At 39.6% G+C, this 23,401-nt stretch overlaps 1 protein-coding gene across 1 annotated transcript in view; it reads right to left on the bottom strand.

Moving 5' to 3' along the window:
• Positions 1 to 23,401, bottom strand: part of LOC147722751 (acid-sensing ion channel 1C-like) — a 657,309-nt gene that overhangs the window by 29,265 nt on the left and 604,643 nt on the right. Inside the window, exons 10-11 of the mRNA XM_086965218.1 lie at positions 5,599 to 5,651; positions 516 to 585 (exon numbers count right to left, since the gene is read on the bottom strand). Of these exons, the coding sequence (XP_086821344.1) occupies positions 516 to 585; positions 5,599 to 5,651 (123 nt within the window). The remainder of the gene's footprint in view (positions 1 to 515; positions 586 to 5,598; positions 5,652 to 23,401) is intronic.

Raw genomic sequence — 23,401 nt, forward strand, 5'->3', positions numbered from 1 at the left:
TTAACTGTTCTCACGTTTTTGTCCCAGAAAGTCAAAACCGAAAAAAGGATGTTTTTGACATTTCAGAAAATTGTACTGTAGTACTTGGATACTTTAAGCTAGAGTTGAACGGCATTAGGGTTGCACAAAACCCCTGCTTCTCAGAATCTGGAGAATAGACCAAATGGTATGCTCAGAATACATTGAGGTGTGACCAGTTACTTCATAAAGAGTGCATTACAGGGTGGGGATTAAGCCCCCTATGGTGATGTGCTTTGTGTTGGGTTAGTTAATTAGGATGCTATGCAGTGTGGTTGGTTTAGCTTCCTATGACGCAAGGCAATATAGTAATTTGGTGTCTCTAGGGGACAGTGTTTCACATTGGTATCCACCTAGAAGGCATGTAGGGTCTTGTCTCGTGGCCTCTGTCTATACTCCTCTCCCAAACATGGCTTCTAGCTAGTCTCTGTGTAAAATGGAACAGAAAGCAGAAGATCGGTGACAGGAGGAGAGAGTTATACAAATAAGATCACTACCTGGGAACATGACTGGGAGTGATGCCAGGGCTTGATGGGTTGTCTGGACTTTCCTGGAATAAACAGAATGCTGAAAATGAGAGAAAGAGAAAGAGAGAGAATGTGGATGTAGTGGCTTTATACTAAAGTAGACCGCTCAGAATGCAGAAGACAGTTGACACCTCCCGGGAAACACTGTGGTGTAACCAGTTACTGCATAAATATTGCAATGCACGATGGGGGTTCGGGCCCTTAAGGTTTTGTGCACCGTGGTGGGTTAGTAAATTAGGTTGCAGTGCAGTGTGGTTGGTTATGCTCCCAATGAAGCAATGCAGTACGGCAATTTAGTTATTTGTGACACAGTGTTGCAGATTGCTATCCAGTTTATTGGGTTAGGAAGAGATGCTGTTAAGATGTAGGGTTTTGTGGGTACGGTGTGCTGACATCCCTAGCCATGATTGTGAAAGGATGGTAAGCAAATACACCTAGGATTAGGTTTATCAAGGTTTGACGCAACGCAACACAGCTAGACAACTTGCTGCTTTGTGCTGTGTCAAATGGAGAGGGTAGCAACGGGCCTTATTTTCGAATATATGGCACGTTCCTCCTTGCACACTGTACTGGCGTACTATGGGCTGCCTTAGGCCAACGCAGGCACCCTTGTGTCTTGGTGCAAGGGTGTCTGCTTTGCAGGCAGGATTGTTTATGTGCCTCCTTAAAGGCATTTTCCTTTTTCTAAGTGTGTGCAGAATGCATCACACTTAGGAATGGAAAAAATGAGGTGAAATAATTATATTTCTCATTAGTGTGGCTCTATCAGGAAGGCATACAATTTTGATGCAATCCCAGGTTTACTTGTCGTGGAAAATCTGGGAATGCACCACAATACATGGGTGGATGCGTGGGAACACCCACTCTCCACCCATGTAATGTCTTCCCAGTGAAGAGTTTTTCAAGGCAGCTGCTTGCACTGCCTTGCGTTACTCCAGATTTTCCAAGCCACACAGGGCCATGCAAGGTGACCTTGTGTTGCTTGGTAAATGTGACTTAAGAATTGCATTGTCCTTGGTCACCTTGCGTGATGCAAGGGCAACATAAACCGTTGCTAAATCTGGCCCCTAGTATGCAGTGTACAGAGCTAGATCAGTGTTGGTATATGCTATGCACTGTTTTGAATTAGTGTCAGTAGGATGGACTTCAGTACGGTGCAATAGTAGCTTATTTGAAGAAAGATGAAAAGGCAAAGTTCTTAGGATGTTTAGCAATGTGGAATGTTGGACCTGGCACTCTCTGCAGGGTCAAAACCAAACGTTTCGCCTTTACCATCCACTTTTTTGCTGTATTCGTTCTTGTTGGCCTTAGGATTCTGTGCACTTCACCACTGCTAACCAGTGCTAAAGTGCTTGCCCTCACTCCTTAAACATAGTTACATTGGCTTATATCCAAGTCCACACACACAGGCAGCCAAGCATCAGTCCAGGCAAACCACCAGCCAAGATTCAGTCCACACATACTGTCAGCCAAGCGCCATCTATGCACACCACCAGACAAGCTCTAGTCCACACAAACCACCAGCCAAGCACCAGTCCACGTACACCACCACCCAAGCGCAGGTCCACTCGCATCACCAGCCAAGTGGCATTCCACGCACACTGCTAGCTAAGTGCCATCCACGCACACCGTCAGCCAAGCACTAGTCCACACACACCGCCAGCCAATCAACAGCCTATGCACACTGCCAGCCAAGCATCAGTCTAAGCACACTGCCAGCAAAGTGCCAGTCCAGGCACACCATCAGCCAAGCGCAAGTACACACACACACTACCAGCAAAATGCCAGTACACACACAGCCAGCCAAATGCCAGTACATGTAGACCATCAGCCACACTCCACTTCACACACACACACACACATAGAAACTTTCCCTGTCATCTAGTGGTCTTTCTGGCCCATGGGGGTGCAAAACGACTGTGCCCATTTTTGGGGGGGGTGGAGGCATTGCGATGCCCACGCTGGGAAGCACCCACCCCTAGACATTTCTAAACAAAAAAAACCTAGGACCTAGAAGCTTTCTGCCCCTTCGGGGGAGCAGATCTGAGGCATTGCCTCAAATGCCCGCTGGGGGTGCAGAAAGACTTCTCTCCCCATTTATTAGGGGTGGGGCAATGGCCATGCCCATGGTCGGCAGCCCCCACTTCTCTTTTATAAAATAAAACAATAATTCCCTGGTATCTTTCTGCCCCCCTGGTGGGCAGATCGGGGGGAAGAAAGACTGTACCCATTTTATTTAGGGGGTGGGATATTGCCATGCCCATTCTGGGCAGGCCCACCCCTACACTTTACAAAAAGAATTATCCCTGGTACCTACTGAGCTTTCAGTACCCCCCCCCCCCCCATCCTTACCGGGGGGCCAGATCAGGGTCTATCGCCTCAACTGCTCCCCAGGGGGTTCAGAAAGACTTCAGTCCCCATTTATTTGGGGTGGGGGCATGGCCAGGCCGATGCCTATGGTGGCGAACCCCACCTCTTTATTTACAAATAAACTACAATTCCCTGGTGTCTAGTGAGCTTGGGTAATTAATCCCATCTGCCACCCAAGTGGGGCAGAAAGACTGTGCCATTTTTGGGTGGGGAGGTTTCGGGGCATTTCCATGCCCATTCTGGGCAACCCCGCTCCTAGACATAACTAAAAAAAGAAATACCTGGTGCCTAGTGGGCTTTCTGCCACCTTGCGGGGGAGAACACTGAATTTTATTAAAAAAATAGCCGGGGGAACATAAGCCCATGCTAAAGATGCTGCTCCCCATCCCTGGTGGCTAGTGGGTTCATCTCTGCTTGGAGATTACCCTCCTGCGACGATCCCCAAGCAGGGAACAAGTGGGCAGCTGTACTTTTGAAAAGGGGAGATTCTCCCTCTTGCAACTGTACCTCTCCAATTAGAATGGGGGCTTGTGGGCTGACATAGCCTGCCGAGCAACGATGTAGTGAAAATGAAATGAGGCAATTGGCTCATTTCACTTTCACTTTCATTGAAATTGCGTCATTGCGCAATGCCCGCCGATCGTCATTTCAGTAAAAAAACTGAAATGGTCTCCCAGCTTCTGAGCCTGTTTCCGTCCGAGGAAATCCTTCAGGTGCCCACACCCAAGGGACTTCCTGTTTGTGTGCAGAGGACGAATCAGAGCTGTCCTATGCACAGACTGCTGTGCATGAGGACAGCTCAGAGCTATCCTACACATGCAGTGGTTTAAAGCACTCCTTGCTGGACGGCTGACTTGAAAGGCATGCTTTTATCTTGTGCTGCCCTGCTGTCTGATGCTCTCTGACTCTGCTGGAGGACAACTGAACTCTCCCTTCCCATCTGAGTGTGCCCCAAGAACTTGCTGACTTGCCTCCTGTTGCTTGAGACTCAGGGATATCAAGGTCTCTAACCTGGTCCTGTGCCCTGCTCACTTGAAGTGGACCTATATAGTTGCTTCACGAAAATCGACGTATCTCAAAACTTTGAGAACCCGACACATTGGAACAGCGCATCGTGGCTACAGCACTTCAGAGAGATCGATGCATCCCTCGACTGTGTGGAAAAACCCTGTGCATTACACTTCGCAACCAATGCATCTCAGCCCAGCGCCTCTTCTGCGGAACCGACACATCGCCAGCCCAGCGGGATTGACATTGATGCGTCACTCAATGCATTGCTCAACTGCACCCTGTATCTCACTGTTGTAACCAGGAACTGCATGGGTTGTGTAGCCAGCTTGCGCTACATTGTGATCAGATTGAACTTTGACTTTGCCCCGGTCCAGCTTGACCAGATAACCCTTTGCAGCGCTTACTGCTTCTGCGCACTAGAACTCTTTTTAATCTTTTAAAAATAATATCTCCATTTTTATACATTAGATTTATGTCGTTTTGGTCTTCATTTATTTATAAAAGTATCGTCTATTTACTAAACCTGCGTGGAGTCTTTTTTGTGGTGTTTTCATTGTGTTACAGTGTGTGTTTGTGTGTATGTGTGTGTGCTGCACAAATACTTTACACATTGCTTCTTTAGATAAACCTGACTGCTCTGTGCTAAGCTACCAGAGGGTGACTACAGGTTATCTTTTAGTGTGTATTTAGCTTTCCCAGACTAGGATTGTGGTTCCTGCTTGGCAGGGTGCATGACTTTGACAACCAGGAATCCAATTTCTAACAGCAACTGTGTAATATGTTCTTATTCCTTTATCGCCATCCAGGAGTTCTAATAACATTCTAAACAATGAGTCCAAATGATTTAAGTGACATTAAATCCCATAAACGAGCTACCCAAACCAAAAAGACTCATCACAGGTAATGTATTGATACATTACAACACACCTTGCGAACACATGTTTTAGACTATCTGCAATGATACAATAAAAAGTAATAATCCTAAGAAAATTTAGAGACAGCAGCAGAATGAATGTTGCTAAGTGGTATGAAAAGTATCCGCAACCTAAAGCAGAATTCATGGACTGTCTGGCAGTACGGTGGTGTTAGTTTAAGGGTAAGTTCATTTTACCCAGAGAAACAATACACTCATTAGATTCTAGATCTACCTTATTTGTGCTTTGGAATGTGTTATGATAAGGGGATTTGATCTCCTAGGACACAGATGGCACAAATGTTGCAGCTCATTAACCTATAACTAGCTATCATCTTATCCTCAGTTAATGAGGAAGTTAGGTGAGCAATCTCCTCCATGAATTTTTGTATAAAATAATTAAGTAGCGGCCCCAAAAGTTGATATCCTCCAGTACATCTAATGATTCCTAATCTCTGAAGAAGCATAGTTCCAAAACATCTACACTAAATTACGCAGTGGTCCTCAAAGTATGATGTCCATATACTGTCATGTTCTCCCTTCAAAGAAAAGGTGACCTACTTTATGTACATGCAGTATTTTCTTATTCCTTATCCCAACACTGGATTCAATCCTAGAAGACATACAAGGGTCTTTTCTCATGACCTCTGCCTGTTCACTCATTACCCAACACAACCCTTAATTAGTCTCTGTGTAAAATGGAACAGAAAGCAGAAGACCGGTGACAGGAGGAGAGAGTTATATGAATGGGATCACTACCTGGGAACATGACTGGGTGGGATGCCAGGGCTGGATGTGTTCTCTGGACTGTCCTGGAATAAATAGAATGGAGAATATAAGAAAAAGAAGGAGAATGTAGATACAGTGGATTTTAACAAAGGAGACAGATCAGAATGCAGAAAACAGTTTAACAGACACTGTAAAAATACTGGCAAGTGGGGGTCTAACATTTCACAAGAATCCCCAGATCCCCGGCATACATGCTCATGAAATTAGTAGTGCCAACATAAATAATGATGTACTGATGGAAGAGTAGCAGAGAGAGGAAGGACATGGGTTTTTCCATTCAATTTGTATTTGTTAGAGTGACTGTCACTCTGTATATAAGATGGTGATAAAGACAAGGAGACAATGCTATTGCTAGATGATTTGTATCTGCATTATCCAATTGAAGAATAAGGATTTCTATGTATAATGAATCAATCTCTCAACAAATGGGCCAACAATATCCAACCAGCCTTGGAACTATTGGGAATGGTATTGTGCATTTTTTATCTATAGACAACTCCGTGATATGAACTTCTGTGTTCTTAGTGCTGTTGAGTCATAAAAAAAGTAGTGTGGAAAGTTCCACATTACTGGCGACATTGAGAATCCTTCAATGTCATTATATTTTTTATTTTATTTATTTACGTCATTTATAAAGCGCCTGAATCACCCCAAATGGAGTATCTCCGTGCTAAGGACAGCTGTAAGGACAGGCAGCCAGATTAAAAGAGTAGTGTTTTGAGCTTCTTTCTGAATCCTAAGTAGTTGGTGGAAAGGCAGATCTCAAGAGGTAGATGATTCCATAGTTTAGGGGCGAGATATGAGAAGGACTTTCCTCCCAATCTAGCATATCTTATGCCCGGGACCTTGAGCAGGACCAAACATCATAGTTACCCATTATGTGTTATATATATATATATATATATATATATATATATATATATATATATATATATATATATATATATATATATATCCTACTGGCGGTCGCCAGTAGGTATATATAGGTAGGATTTTTTTCCTATGGGACTTTTGAAAATTCTATGTCTAATAACTTTGGCGTTTGTGGACGGAATCAGCTGAAATTTTCAGGAAAATGGCACATTTTGTTTCTGAGCAGCCCTTGAAAATCTGGGGGGGTTTCGTCAAGGGGGGGCCGAGAAAAAAGGGGGGTCCCAAAACGCGTTTTTCCCATGTTAATTTCCATAGGGCGTTTGGCCTCACTTTTAGCTCGAACGGCTGAATGGATTTGCACGAAACTTGGCAAAATTGTAGGGACTGTTAGCCCGATTTGCCTTTGCTGGGTCTCAATATATGTGCTCCAGTGGATTTTGTGAAATTAACGTTTTAAAAAATTTATATATCTGTGACAGCATCCTGGATAGCGCACCAGTTCGCGTACTTTTCGCGTAACGGAGCTTTGCGAAGCGAAGCTGATTGGCTCTCCGGTGTCTGTCAACATTCTAAACAGTCCGTAGCGGCCGCCATTTTGTCTCTCGGTAGGATCGAGAGACAAGAGGAGGCCAAAACGAAGGGGGAAATAAAGGAAAGGGGGCAAGGTAGACCCCTTCTGACCCCCTAGGATTGATGAGGGGGATATTAAAGTGCCCCGCGGGTCCCCAAAAAAAAAAAAAAAAATTGTTTTTTTCGTGGGGTGCGCCCGGTTCGCGTACCGGAAAGCGGTCTGGGGAGCGTACTATAAGGAAACAAGAATGATCGACTTTTAACTTATTGTATGTTTATTGATTGTTCGTTTTGTTTTTTTTTTGTTTTTTTTTATTTACGTAGCTACATGTAGGTACCAATGCAGAGTCTATAATTTAATAAACGCCGTCTCCTTTGTAAATATCTTGCCTGTTGTTATAGAAGTTATTGTGGTATATGGAATTCATACCATAGTCTGTCTGGAAAGCCGAAACAACATGGTGGCAGGAGATGATAAAGAGATGTTAAATACACATTGGGGATTATATAGTGGGAGAAAGGAAGTAACTATGAACAAAGCTAGTATATAACACCAAAAAGTTGCACAGTATATTTTAAGTCTGACTTCACGTTATAATACATTTGCTACTAGTTTTCAATATACATATAAAAATAAATAATGTGTCAAAAATTTTTGAATTAAGAAATTAAAATTTATTTTTCATTTTGTTTTTCAAAATTTAAAAGAAAATCTAAAAGATCGTGATAATTTTTTTCTTCATTTTTTAGTAGAAAATCTACTGCATCTACACATTGCACAAGTTCATTATTTATTGTGTCGTCGTAGAAATCCATGTCAACTTGTGTCTCAATTTTTTTTTCTGTTTCAGTTTTCATGTTGTTTTGTTGTTCTTCCATTTTCAATTCTGAAAAATGAATTTTTAAAAAATATATCAGTACAGAAAGGGCATTGTTGGGTTTCAGTACAGATTGTCAGTTTGGTTATTTAAATAGTGTTTTTTTCTTTGGGCAGTGTATGGTATCAAATTAGAAGTAGAAATATGAAAAAATTATCAAATAAACTCTTAGTCAATTCTGAATTATACTATAGAGGTCTAACTCTATCCTTAACTCAGGGCCGGCGCTAGGCATGGGCAGCGTGGGCTGCCGCTCATGGTCTCGCACTCAGCCCACCAGCATGGGGCCACGCACTGGTGATGTGTCCTTTTGTTTTCCTGGAGATCTATCATAAAGAAAGGTGTCGCCTGCAATTAAGGTCTATTGCAGGGGGCCCCCTCCTTGGGCCTCTCCTGGATGGTGTCAAGAGGTATAGGGGAGGGAGAAGGAGACGCTCCCTCAATTGCAAGGAGACCATTCACAGACACTGTGGGGGCCCCATTGTCTAGCATTTTTGCGCACCCACAGTTTTAACTTTTAGACCACAATCAATTCTCACACCTATGAAGGTGTGAGAAATGCGTGTGGAGTAAAAGTTAAAACTGTGGGGGCGTCAAAATGCTGGACAATGGGGCCCCCTCAGTGTCAGTGAATGTTCTCCTTGCAAGGGGCCACTTATGTAAATTGGAGGGGGCCTCGCGCACGTTCCCTTTTAGCCCATGGTCTTGCAAATCCTAGGACTGGCCCTGCCATAACTAAAACAGAGAAGTCTATTTTTTTCTATAAGTATTACAGAGTGATAGAATATAATTGTGAGAAAATGTTTTTCTAATTAGCTTTCAGTACAGAACATACTTCAGTTTTATAAATAATATCTTACCTTTTAAATATAAGTTGAAGTTATCAGTTGATTTTTTGTTATGCACTTCACGAAGTAGTAGTCAAAATGGGTGTGTTTCTCTCTCTTTGTATATATATATTCAGGTACATAACCAATGAAATGTCATGATATAATAGTAGAAATTGAAGGTAATCTTTTAATTGGTTGTCATTTCCAACACTTCCGATATGTTTTGTGAAGTAATTTACCTCAGGGATTTTAGAGAGTTCTACATGCTAAATGGCTAAATGGTATTCCAACAATATTTGTGAAAATGGTAGGGATTGGTATGTAGTATGAGCTAATGTTTAATTGGTGAAAGTGTCTCCAGTTGTTTTTCTGTAAATTACTTTCCCACCTTTTTTGAGCGAGTGCTTGTCAGTGTGTTTCCCGGTACGCGAACTTGCAGCGTTACGGGAGTCCTCCATTTTGTGTTTCGGTGGAATTGAGATACAAGATGGAGGGTAAATAATGATCAGAATGGGTAGATTGGGGTAGTTTAGACGTATCCTGTCTCCCTAAGTTTTCTGAGGGTGGCTCAGGAGGCTCATATTTGTCGTTAAAATAAAATTGTTTTTTTTCGTGTGGTTAGCTGCCGGTAGGCGAACTAGTTAGCGTACTGGGAAGCGAATATAGGTGAAAATAAGTGAAAAAAGGTACATTCGAAATTTCAAAAGAGTACACTAAGTTAAGGTAGCTCTGAAAAGAGCTTTTGGGTTTTGTGTATGTTCTAGAAACTTATAAGTAGGAACCAATACACATTCTTAAATTTAGTATGAAAACTTTGTTCCCCTCATCTGAGAAATGCACGCCATCTCCTCTGTAGATATCTTGCATGTAGTAACGCAAGTTATTGTTGTAGATGCAGCCCATTCCATGGTCCCTCATGTAAGCTGAAACAGACTTATTTACATGCTTCCTCGATTTTTCTATTTGTGGACAAAATTGATTGGACCACCTCCATTTTTGTCTTTGGCATATATTGGAATATACCAAGGCAGTTTGAGGAAAAAGTGTCATCAAATGCTCAAAGGTGTCCTTTAGGAGCATTTCCAGACCTACCCCAGTCAAAGTGCCTAAATCGTTTCCGCCACAGTGCACTATTATGAGGTCAGGGTTTGGCAAATGTAAAAAGGTTTTCACCAATGGTATCAATTGGTGACATTTCAATCCTCTTCGGCCAATCCATTTAATTTCCACATTTTGTAAATTGAGGTTGTGTAAATTTCTGTTATCAGCATACCTGTGAGCCCAGTGGATGTAGCTATGTCCAAGAATCCAGACTGAAAACATGGCTAGAGGAGTTTTTGCTGCAGTCAGATGAAGTGTGGGAATGAAATGGCAGTTGAAATAGTGAAGTTTGTAATGAAAAAAAACTGTGGAGTTTAAGTGCAAATGATTCATTAGCAGTGATTGGTGTATTTCTATTTCTGAAAACAGAAAGTTAGGGTGCATGGATGTGTTCTTTGAAAGATGTAATTTGAATGGTTAATAAAAAATGATGTTATGAAAGATTTCAGTGGATTAGCAGGTGTACTGAGAGTTCAGAGTTCATTTGAAACATTGTTGTGTGAACTTGTAAACCTGAGAGGTCTGGCAGGCGGTAGTTGCTATGGAAAAGAGGTAGAAAGGGCAGAGGGGGGAAGGGTGTTGATTTGAAAATAGTGAGGGAAGAGTTTTGATTGGCTGACATGAGAGATATGTGTGATGAATATCAGCGTTTCAGTGCCTTTGTTGGTTCCAGCCTCTGGAGTGCATACGTTTAATTCTGCTAAAGAATAATTGGTGTGTTTCTGAGTCTGTTTTGAATTTCAAAAAGAATTTGTAAAGGTGAGTTATCGTTTATATATTTTATATAAAGATTAGTATGCTTTTTTGCGTAAATAAGAAAGTCAGCTGTGTATTTAAAATGATGTTTTGCGTCAAGTGTTTTGCATTCTGCTTTCAAAGGATTTTGGATTCTTTTACCAATTGTAATTGTAGATAATGTAAATTATTAGTACTGACAAGGTGTGTATGTACATAGGAGCTGTGCTGTGTTTTCAAATTATGATCGGAAAATCGTTTTTAAGGAAAAGGCATGCTTTAAAAAATTATGAGAAACTATGTACTTGTGATGTGACTCCTGCAATGCGTCGCTTTTGCGGAACAGATGTATGATGCTTTTGTGTTGGTATTGTTACGGTGTATATGTAAAAAATGATGCATAAGTGTTGCACGGGCATTGTAAATACTCTCCTATGTGTGCTTAGCAATTTCAAGTCACTTCCCCCGGGTCAAGGGCCTTGTGAATACGTCCCCATGTGTGTCTGGTCATTTGAAGTCACTTTCCCCGTAGTGCAAGGCCCTTGTAAATATGCCCCCATGTGTGCCTGAAAAATTTTCATTTTGATTGTTTGAGTTACATAGCCATGTTAAAAGTTATTGAAAAAAAGGTGCAAGTTCCTTAAAAAAACTTTTTGATGTGTATTAGGGCATCTTAAGTCTGTTCCGCATGAATGTAGGTGTATTATTGTTTTACATAAAAGGTTTAAAAACTTTGTTTGAAATCAAATGCATGCATACTTAGGGCCCGATGTAGGTGGTTGTTTCAGGCCATTTACCGACCGGTTACGGCCGATTTCGGCCGTTTCCGACCGGTAAATGGCCAATCGGTATGTAGGGGCCTAAATCCAAGGCCACATGTATATTTAAAATGATGTTTTGCGTCAAGTGTTTGCATTATGCTTTGAAAGGCGATTTTGCATTTTTTTACCAATTGTAATTGTAGTTAATGTAAAGTATTAGTACTGATAAGGTGTGTATGTACATAGAAGCTGGGCTGTGTTTTCAAATTATGACCAGAAGAGTCCTACCTACATATGGGTGGCTTTAAATCGGTATATTTATCGATGTTTTATTTTACCGAAACGGTAAAATTACCGATTCGGTAATTTTACCGATTCGGTAATATATTGCCCCTTACATGACAAATTTTGTTATCTGGTCGGTAACGGCCGAAAATACCGTTTTTCGGTCGTTACCGACCGACCTACATCTGGCCCTTAAAGTCTTAGAGACAGATTTATGATGGTTGTGCGCCTCTTATGTGCTGTTGGTGCGTCACTTTTGTAATGCAGGAGAGATTTACAAGAAGCACCATGTTGCAAAACAGCAGCCGCAGGTCGTGGAGGGAGTTACAGTGGGGCAGGCATGCGGGGAGGGTGAGGGGCAGGGTGGAGGGACGTAAACACTGGCATATGGATTATTGCAGGTAAGTACACAGTTTAATGTGTGTAAAGTTTCATGTGGGCTTTTTTTGCAGGGTGGGTAGTCATTTGCATGAAAGCCCTGTAATACTATCACTATCACAGTAAAATTAAAAAAAAATTAATGAATCATCTTTATAGCGTTGCTGAATCAAATTCTTACTGTTGATTTACTGTTTGGTATTAGTGGTTAATAGCATTTTTTATTATATTTTACCACAGATTCAACTGCAGATTATTGAGAAATTAGACAATGCCATCTAAAGATAGAATCCGAAAGTCTACGAAACGTCAAAGATAGCAGATTACTACATTTTTGCAGCAGTCCTCTACATTTAAATCATCTCAACGCACGAAGAAAACTTCGGGTAAGCGAACAAAATCATTTCTTAGAAACATTTGTAGAAACAAAAGTATAACTACAGAACAAGTTTTAGTGCCGAAAAAGAGAGCCAATTTAAATGGAAAGGAAAGGCCCGTCAAAAAAGTTTCTGCTACAGCTGGAGATAACTCTGTGCATGGCAGTAGAAGGGAAAATGTATTCAGGGACATTCGTAGGCGAATGTTTCGCAACAGGGTAATTGTCAATTTGCTAAAACAATTCAAGAAAGGCCAACAGAAAGCGGCATTTTATAAGAAAAAGAAAAATGTAGAGAAAATTATTGATCAGGCTTTCGAAATTAAGCGAAAGTTATTTATTTTGGTAATTAATAGAATTAGGAAACTAAACAAGGTAATCTATGTTTTCAAATCTAATAGTAGATGGAAGAGAGAAGTAAATCGAACTAATTTTTGTGATGTTTTCTCAGGAGAATGGATGCATAGTTCAAATAGTGAGGCATTTTTTAATGAGGAGAGTTATTTTCAGGACAATGATTTGGTGCATGCAGTTGACACCAGTGGTCGAGCTTATGAGGTGAAAGACGGTCAACCGGTTGAAAAAGAAATACTTGTGTCTGCAGATGCAGAAGAGGCGTTAAGTGATGAGGTTTTAGGGAGACGTCCTAAGGGACCAGTGTACATCTGGAAGTGTAGTTCTATTTGCAGTGTGCGACAGGATTCCATCAATTTGCTTTGTGATTTTATACGGACATTTCAATAGAAAAGTGTAAAGCAAAAAATAAAGATGTTGCAAGAATTAGATCCTTGCAGAGTGAGACAAGTGACAGGTTTGCGTGGTCATTCACTGGCTTGTCTTTCCAGGAGAGTATGCCAGAGTGTATTTCATCATTTCAGGATGCTAGCAGTGCATCATAATAAAGTGAGGAAATTAGTGAGAATGTTGTATTATGCTAAGAGTCCAGCAATTATGCTTAAACAATTAAGCAGTGCTCTTTTACATGGTTCTGAAGTAGATGTGAAGAATATTTGTCAAGAAATTGAGTTCTGTTACTTTGCTGGTAAAGAGAACAATGTTGATATTGAACCACTAGAAGAAGGTAATGTGGAAGACAGTGTACAGATTTTCAGGACAGATAAGTTTCATAAGGAAATTTCCACGTTTATGGTGAAATCAAGTGAGAGGCCTAATTTCACTTGTGTGTGTTGTCGACGGACTTATTATAAAAATCAGACTAAGTTAGTGGATATATATGCAAAAAGTGATATGGAAAACAATAGTGAATGGAAGGATTTTGCCACATACTTGATGGTAGAAAATTGTTTTGATTTGGGAGCGGACCAACGTATGTGTACTTATTGTTTTAACAAATTAAACCAAAACCAGATGCCTGCTAGAGCGGTTCATAATAATCTGGAATTAGATGACATTCCTTCTGAATTGAAGGATTTAAATACTTATGAATCTATTTTGATTCAAAGTGTTCATCCCTTCCAGGCTATTGTACGAATGGAGCCAAAGACAGGGAAGTTGCCTCCATCAGATTTACAGAGAGGATTAAAGGGAAGGTTTGTTTATTTGCCTTTGGATTTGAAGAAAAACATTAATACAATAGGAGTAGAGAAAGTGGAAGAGGAACCTCTGGTTATCATAGTCAATGGTGTTCCGACAAAGAGTAAGAAAATCTGGCAAGATTTAGTGGATGTTAGGAAAGTCAAAAAGGCAACATTGTATTTGATAAAAAACAATAAGTACTACAAGAATGTATGTGTTGCAGAAGAGGAAGTAAGTGATGAAGAGGACAGCGATTTGTGTCCTGGACAAATTGAGAAAGTAGAAGCCTCTAAAAAGGAAGAAATATATGAACATTATAGTGTTCATCCTTTGCATTCCAAGGAAGTCATGGGGAATGCTATTGAGTTGTTTCAAATGAAACAAGCCAAAGGGAGTCCCATTAGTGTTTGGGAGGAAAGTTTGGAAGCTCGATGTTTTCCACAGTTATTTCCTACAGGTCGAGGAGGACGATATGATGAGCGACCTGTTCAAGTTCCTGCTTCAGAATACCGGACTTTACGATTGTATACAGAAGATGCTAGGTTTCGACAATGCATTCCCTATTTGTTTCATCTCCTGTTTGAAAGCGATCTGTCTGGACTGTCATATGCAGTGAACCACATCTTGAAAAGTGGTATACAGATGCGAAACATCTCGGCAAGGGACTTTATGGATAAAGTCAATGTCCAAGACAGTATTTTGGATTCTCACCTAATTAATCTCATGGCGTGTCAGCGTGGTACTAATGAGTACTGGTACCATCGTCATGGTGATTTAAAATGTATGCTGAGGAACTTAGGAACTCCGACATGGTTCCTCACTCTCAGCTGTGCCGAGTATAGCTGGGAAGACTTACTTGAATTTCTACGAGGGGCAAATGGAAACATTGAAAATATTGAATTCAAGACACCCGGAGAACTGTGCTCTTTAGATCCAGTGAATGTATGCAGGTACTTCAATCATAGATTTGAAGCTATGATGTCTTTCATCATGAATAAGAAGAATCCACCTCTTGGAGAGGTGTTGGATTTTTTCTGGAGAAAGGAGTACCAAGCAAGAGGTGCTCCTCATATACATATGCTGCTATGGATCAAGGATGCACCTAAATTTGGAACAGATCCGGATGACTTAGTGATGAGTTTCATAGAACAGTATTCTACGTGTGCTGTTCCAAACGCAAAGGAGAAGAAAAGCCTAAGAGAACAAGTTCTACGTTTCCAAAGCCATCGTTGTGGAAAGTACTGTCGTCGTAAATTCAGAAACAAGGACAAGTTCTACACCAAATGTCGTTTCAACTTTCCACGACCGGTGATTTCTAAAGGAAGAGTAAACAGTTTGATGTCTTCACTGCGACATAATGTGACGAGGAAATCACCCAAAAACACATACAATTTAAAAAGAAACGAAGAGTCCAAGTACATCAATGACTACAACCCTGTGATTTTGTCCATGTGGAATGCTAACATGGATATACAGTTTGTGGCTGACAACTGTATGGCTGTGGCTCGGTATGTGACATCTTACATCACCAAAAAAGAAAAGACAGAATTGAAGGATATGTGGGAGGATATTTCCCATGAAAAGAGCCTCAGCAAGAAGTTGTACGGTTTCAGTTTGAAGATGTTGTCGCATCGAGAAATCGGAGCTTACGAATGTTCTGACCGCTTGTCTTCAGCAAGTCTCTATGCCAAATCCAGGAGTATCGTTTGGGCGAGTCTTGGTCTTGCTGCAACGCGAAATCGAGTTCTAAAACCTGTCCGGGAAATTGAGTATTTGGCGGAAAAGGAGCCAAACAGTACCGACATTTTGAAGACCAACATGTTGGATACATATTATCCAAATCGAAGCAGTCACCTGGAGAATGCTTGTCTGTATGATGTTCTTCAAAATTACGTTTTCAAAAGGAACATCAAAGAAGATATCGATAAAGGAGTGTATGCTGTAATTGGAAGTGAAGGATGTCTGGTCAAGCAAAAAAAATGTCAATTGATTAATCATTGAAAATTGGAATGTGAATCTTCCGAAAGAAAAGAGTTTTTCTATTTAGCTCTTTTGCAACTTTTCAAGCCTTGGAGTGCAGAAGAGGAACTGCTTGGGGATTTTCTCTGTTACGAAGACTCCTTCAATGCAGCCAAGGAGTCCATAGAATGTCCTGTTTTTCCCAAATATCTACAAATGTTGAATGCAGAAATTGAGCAGGAAGCAACAATTGCAGCCGAGATTGCTAGAGACAGTTCTCAGGACAGTCAGAGTTCTGTTTCATTGAGTCAGGATCCACTAGGAGAACCAGTTATCGAAAATGAAGCTGCCACTGCCATGATTGAAGTGGAAAGAGCCATGGCACATGCTCAGAAGGATGCAGTTAACTTAGAAGAATTGGAAAGACAACTCAACGTTGAGCAGAGGAAAATATATGACGAAGTTACCAGCCAAATTGATCATGGATTAAGTCATGAGAAGGAAGAGTGCTCATGTACGTCGTTGAAGCCTGTCCGACTGTACGTGAGTGGAGAAGCAGGAACTGGAAAAAGTTTCCTCATTAAAGCAATTTCTTGTTATCTGCAGAAAAGGACTGAATCATCGCTGTCTTGCATTGTGACCGCTCCAACTGGACTGGCAGCTCATAACATTAAAGGGATTACTTTGCATCGGTTACTGATGCTGCCAGTGGAGCATGATAACAAATTACAATACCACAAGTTATCTGGAGATGCTTGTTGTGAAGTATCTAGAGTCCTGAAGAAGATGAAACTTCTTATCATTGACGAAGTAAGCATGGTTTCAAATGTCATGCTTGCTTTTGTGCATTTGAGAATGCAGGAAGTTCTTAAAACAGAGTATGATGTGTTATTCGGTGGCAAACACATCATTGTTTTTGGTGATCTTCTGCAGCTGACACCAGTGAAAGGACAACCAGTGTTTAAACTGCTTACACATGAAGATACCAAGAAGTGCCTAGGGAGCATTGGCAACGTTAACATATGGTTAAACTTCAGTTATGCTGAGCTGCGTGAAAATATGCGTCAGGCGAAGGATGAAGATTACAAGAATATTCTGCAAGATGTTAGAATCGGGAAAGTGACTGAGCGTGGTAAAGAAGCTTTACATGCACGCTTACTGTCAAATTTATATCCAGAAAAAGACGTTTTGCCAGAGGATATTTTTCAGAAAATTACTGAGAAGAAATCTGGAATATGTTTGATGCCAACTCTTGCAGAATGTTCCATCTTCAACAACAAAATGTTGAATTTAGAAAAACAAGACATTGTAAAACTTGAAGCTATTGACAAAATAGAGCATATGGGAGCAACAATTATTTTGTCAGAGAATTTGAAATCTAAATTGGATTCATTAGAGAAGACTATATGTAAAACTGCGGGTTTTGAAAAGACTTTGAATGTATGCTTAAATTGCCGAATCATTTTGAGAAGGAATTTACATGTTGAAAGAGGTCTGGTAAATGGATCAATGGGTAATGTTGTTGATTTTGAGAGATACAGAAGTAGAGATGGAATTGAATTTTTAAAAATTAAATTTGATGGCATTGAGGAAGTACAGCTAATTGGTCGTTGCTCTGCTAGGTTTTTGCTTGTTAAAGACTTATATGTTCGCCGTAAGCAGTTTCCTGTTTGCTTGGCATATGTGGTGACAATCCATAAATCGCAAGGTTTAAGTGTAGACACTGCTTTGGTGAATATTGGCAGTTCTGTGTTCAAGGAGGGTATGGCTTATGTAGCATTGTCACGAGTCAGAACTTTATCGGGATTGTACTTGATTGACTGTGATGTCACAAACATTTGTGCGGATCTAGATTGTGTTAAGGAATACAATAGGTTAAGAAGAGAGTATGCGCCACATTTGCCTCAATATCCTTTGTTTGAGAAACGTGTGGTAGGCTGGAAACGAAGAAATATCAGTAATAGTAGGGAGGTTGATGCAAAAAGACCAAAAGTCGATGAACCCAAAAGTGGAAGCAGCAATAAAATGAATTCTGTTGAAAATGTTGTTGGTTTTAAATTTGAAAATAGTTCTGGTGTCAACTGCTATGCTAATGTAGTTGTTAATGTTTTCTTTTCACTAGAGACTTTCAAAGAACAGATTGTGATCAATTCGGAACAAAGTTTATGCTGTTTGTTGAATTCTGTGTTAGAGAAATGTAGTGCTGATAAAACGAGAGTAGAAAGTGTGTCTGAAATTCGTTTTCTGTTAGACGAATGTTCAGGTCAAACAGAATTCTCTGAAAATATTCAGCAGGATTGTCAGGAGTTTTTAATGTATATGCTTGATGTATTGCAAGATGAAGGTGTAGATGTAGATTATCTATTTGGCCTTTCTTATCAATGGCAACATGACTGCGAGAACTGTAGGCTATCAAGTACTAATAGTGTAGACTCAGAAAGATTTATATATTTAACTTTGCCTGACAGTAAATCAGTATCCTTCAATAAGCTAGTAAAGGCAGCCGATCAAAATATGGAGTGCAGCCAATGTAAGTCTGGAATGCTGTCCACGTTAATTTTACGAAGTTATGGCCAGTTTGTCATTTTAATGTTCCAACGATGTAGGCCTGATGGAACTAAATTGACAACTTTAATTAATAATTTTGTGGCTTCGCAGTTGTCAATATCAGGAAGGACTTTTAAAACTACTGCAATTATATATCATAATGGTCCTTCAACTAATTCAGGACATTATACAGCCTATTTGAAATCTGGAAACGGCTGGTCATTCTGCAATGATTCTGTTTTAACTTTCCAAAAAAGATTGCCTTTCCACCTTCAAAATTCTTACCTGGTGTTCTTACAACCAAAATTTTAGGGAAAAAAGCTTGGGATTTGTTCAGAGGAATTTCAAGATGTTCTAATGGCTCCTACTCTATATGGCCTTGTGGATAATTGTAGTACAGAGCGAAAACTGTTTGTTTTTATAAGCAAAGTCAAGTAACAGATCAAATTAAGGAGTAGAGGAAATGTAAGTCTGCAATGCTGTCCACATTATTTATGGAAACTTATGGATGAAATGTCATTTTACAATTTCAACTACATAAACTGGAAGAAAATAAGTTATCCAGTCTAATTAAAAATGTTTTGGCTACATAATCATCGATTTCAGGAAGAACATTTGCAACTGCAGCTATTATATAATATACTGGTCCTTTGACAACATCTGGATATTACACAGCTTATTTAAAATTTATAAAATGGCTAGTCTTTCAGCAAACATTACTAATTGACTATGAAGCAATGTTGCCTTTTGACTTTTTTTTGAAGTCAGAATTTAGGGTAGGTAATTGGACTATAATGATTCTAGGTGTTGCTGTAACTTAGTCTGCTGTTTCAAATTGCTTTGTATGTCTCAGTTTTCTTAAAACAATTGAGTTTATCTTTCAGAAAGTGGCGGGCAGAAAATAGTAACAGCACAACAGAGTATAAGCTGTTCATAGGATATCCTTTGACGTCATAGAAAGTAAGTTACTTTGGAGGAGTTCTTATTTCTGCTTAGTTATATTATTTGGGTTTTTTAAACACAATCATTTTGATTGTGTTTTTTTCCCCCGCTGTTATATGATGAATACCTTCAACTCACTGTTTTCAGTGAAATTTGATATTTTCTGATAACAGCAAAAATAAACCATTAAATATGTTTAATTAATTTTCTACTTTGAATTGTGATTTCTAATATATATATGGATTGGTGTGGCTCACTGGTTAGAGGTGGCAGACCCGGAAGCAGAGGTCAACCCGGGACCAGGGTTCGATTCCTGACGTGGCAGGGTCTTGGGCCATGGTCAGCGGTCTCGATAATTCTCGCCTCGGTGCCTACTCCAACCATGGGTCCCACTCAGCAACTCTGGGCAATAGCTTGCTTAATCTCTACTAACGGCTCCATCAGCGCCGGGGATACCTGGCTTCACCTTGGGGATGCCCAGGAGGGATCATCTCTCAGGGAAAGCCAGGATGGGTTCCCCAGCGGTATACAGCGCTGGGACGCCTCTTTGCTGGGGCAGCTGTGCGCTTTACAAGTATACCACATTTAACATTTAACATTCATTTTGTCTCATGCTCACACTTTTTTTACCACCTTCTATTAATTTAAATTTTTTTGTTCTTTCTTACACAGATTAAAAGTATAAAAAAGATAATTTAGTACGGTAATGACAATTAAAAGGTAAGTGTTTAGTACTCTTTACGTTACATGTCTATTAGATTTAACTTTTATTAGTTCCACTGCTTCTTTTCTTTAACCCTTAGTTTCCTGTCTTTGCTACTTCCTTCATTTCTTTTTCTTTTACTTACTTATACTACTCTTTTCACTTCTTCTATCAGTCCCTCTTTCAACAGTAACTGTGTATTACTCCCTCTATTTGTCTTTCTTTTCACATTACTCTCTGTTTATTTCTTTGTCTTTTTAAAAAAAAAAAAATGTTTAGTTCGCTCCCGGTTCGCGTACCGGAACGCTAACCGGGAAGCGAATCAAAAGAAATAGAGGATGCTAGAGTGCTAAACATTCTAGCAATTTTTTTAAAAATGGGAAGGTAGTTCTGAAAAGAACTTTTTTTTATTCTTTTTGATGTTTTATATTTTTTTGTGTTTTTTTGGAGGAAGGGGAAACAAAAATGATTCACTTCAAAGGGCTCAACAGGAGCAACAAAAAAAAAATTACTTTCTTGGACGGTTTGGACATTGATGATTTTCAAATGATGTATTTATTAAAGTAATACTCATCTCTCCGCATGAAATTAATTTTCCACATGCTAGACATGTAAATCTCATCTGCCCAAAGTTCTTTTGGAGATTTGGGACCGTTTCTCTTGCCGCTGACTCACTTATTGCTAAGTCATTGGTGGCTATTTTAGCCGGTCGGGGGTTATCCATCAGATCTCGAAGTTGTGCTTTAGAATAATTAAGAGGGTGCCACCTCACCATGTGCCGATGCATGGTATGATTACCATAGCTATATTTTTTTTCGGTCCCTCTCGAGAGTTTTTTTTTGCAGATGAGGCAGGTAACGTATCTGGCATTAACTTTCTTTTCATGAGAAGGATGAGAAAAAAATTGCCAGATAAAATTCACTTTGATATGGGACGTTCTTGGCATTTCTTTTAGAAAGCCACTTGTCCCTTGCTCCTGTTCCTCATCTTCCTCTTCTTCTTCCTGGTCGAAGATGACCTGGCTAGTCGGTCCTGTCTTCTTTGGTGGTGGTGGAGGTGGTGGAGATCCACCAGCTGCAGCTAATACAAATGCCATGTCTTAGCAAACAAAAACAGGTCTTTCTCTCATAAAAATGAAAGTCGGAGTGAGGAAAAAAGGTGGGACTTTCATCATTTGAGAAAAGAAAATGTTCTAAACCAATGAAAAGTGTTTATTTTACGTCATATGCTCAAGCGTTCCATCATTAGGAAACTAAAAGTAAAATGAACCAATGAAAAGTTTTATAAACAAGTCACATGACCTGTTATGCTTACGTTACGCGCTGCGCGCCGCGCCCCGGATCGATTCCGAGCCTTTACGTTTCGCGCCTTGGTTTGCGTTCCAGAACGCTTCCGGGTGCGCTAATGCAGAACGTCTTAAGGGACTTTACGTAGTAACGCGATATGTTGCGTTTACGGGACGCATCGCGATGTGCCTTTCTAATGCGGTATTTGCACTAACGGAACGTTTACCGTTTCGCAGATCGGCAGCAAAACAAGAAAAAATAATTTAAACTATAATATAAATTGAATTTAAAAAATATAATACAAATATATATAAAATATATTTATGAATTAGAATAAGAACATATGTTACAGCTATAGATATTTGCTATTAAAAAACCATTGAAATTCACTGAAAAAACCATAGGTTATAGACCATATATAGTTAGGAATTAGCATTTACAAAACCTTGAAAATTCACTGAAAAAACCATAGGTTATAGACCATATATAGTTAGTGATTAGCATTTACAAAACCTTATTTTACTCGCATAAAACCATTGAAATTCGCATATATAGTTAGTTGCGCTAACTATATATCGCGCACCCGCAATCCACTGCTGATGATGTCACATATTACATCATTCATGACATGGTCAGTGACATCACTGATGACATCACTGATGACATCTCAAATGACATCACTGATGACATCTCAAATGACATCACTGATGACATCAATGATGACATCTTAAATGACATCACTGATGACATCTCATTTGACATTACTGATCACATCACTGATGACATCATTCATGTGATTATACGATGAACCTCTTTAGACTCTGATATAACCTTAGATACACTCAGTGTAAACAGACACTCACAGACTGTCACTCATCCATGGAGTTACTCACACACCTAGTCAGTCATGCAAAGAATCAATCCCACCTCCATTTCCTCAACTATACAGTTATACACACCTTACTTATTCAAACATATACTAACACATATTTACTCCCTTATACAATCCCTGATACAAGTTCACAATGATCCATACAGCCACTCACACATTCACTGGCTCTTATGCACAGTTATTTATATATGTCAACTCTCACATGTACTGTGTTTTACATATGTACTTACTTTGACATGTAGCACTGAGATATCCATTCACTCACCAATACACTCATGCACACAGTCAACCGCCCATGCAGCTGTTTCCACATGCACTTTTGAACCCATACATCTAGTGAATCAACTGCTCACACATCTATGCACAGAGTCATACACCTCCCAGCCACCCCCACACACACTCAGTCTCCCATACAAATACTTGGGCAACCAATCAATAACCCATATAGTTACTCATATAGCTACTGATCAACACATGCAGCAGTTTACATAACAACAGACATAATGATGCACAAATTAAGACAGTTTAGTCACTAACCCATGCACTCAGTGAGACACATTTAATCACTCACTCATACAGTCAGTCATGCACCTACTAAATCCTTCATCCAGACACTTATACATCCACTCATTCTTCAATATGTAATACATATTTTAACTTTACAGAAACATACAGTCACTGGATGTTGTCATCAGTGATGTCATCAGTGATGTCACTGACCATGTCATGAATGATGTAATATGTGACATCATCAGCAGTGGATTGCGGGTGCGCGATATATAGTTAGGGCAACTAACTATATATGCGAATTTCAATGGTTTTATGCGTGTAAAATAAGATTTTTAAATGCTAATACCTAACTATATATGGTCTATAACCTATGGTTTTTTCAGTGAATATATATATATATATATATATATATATATATATATATATATATATATATATGTATATATATATATATATATATATATATATATATATATATATATATATATATATATATATATATTTATTTATATATATATATATATCGCTACTAGGTATTTGTAGTGTAGTTTCCAAAAGCATTTTTTGACTTGCCTATATCTTTGGCATTGTCTAACAAATCGTCGCAAAAC

Source organism: Lissotriton vulgaris, chromosome 4_1, assembly GCF_964263255.1.
Source record: "Lissotriton vulgaris chromosome 4_1, aLisVul1.2, whole genome shotgun sequence".
NCBI classification, from domain to species: domain Eukaryota; kingdom Metazoa; phylum Chordata; class Amphibia; order Caudata; family Salamandridae; genus Lissotriton; species Lissotriton vulgaris.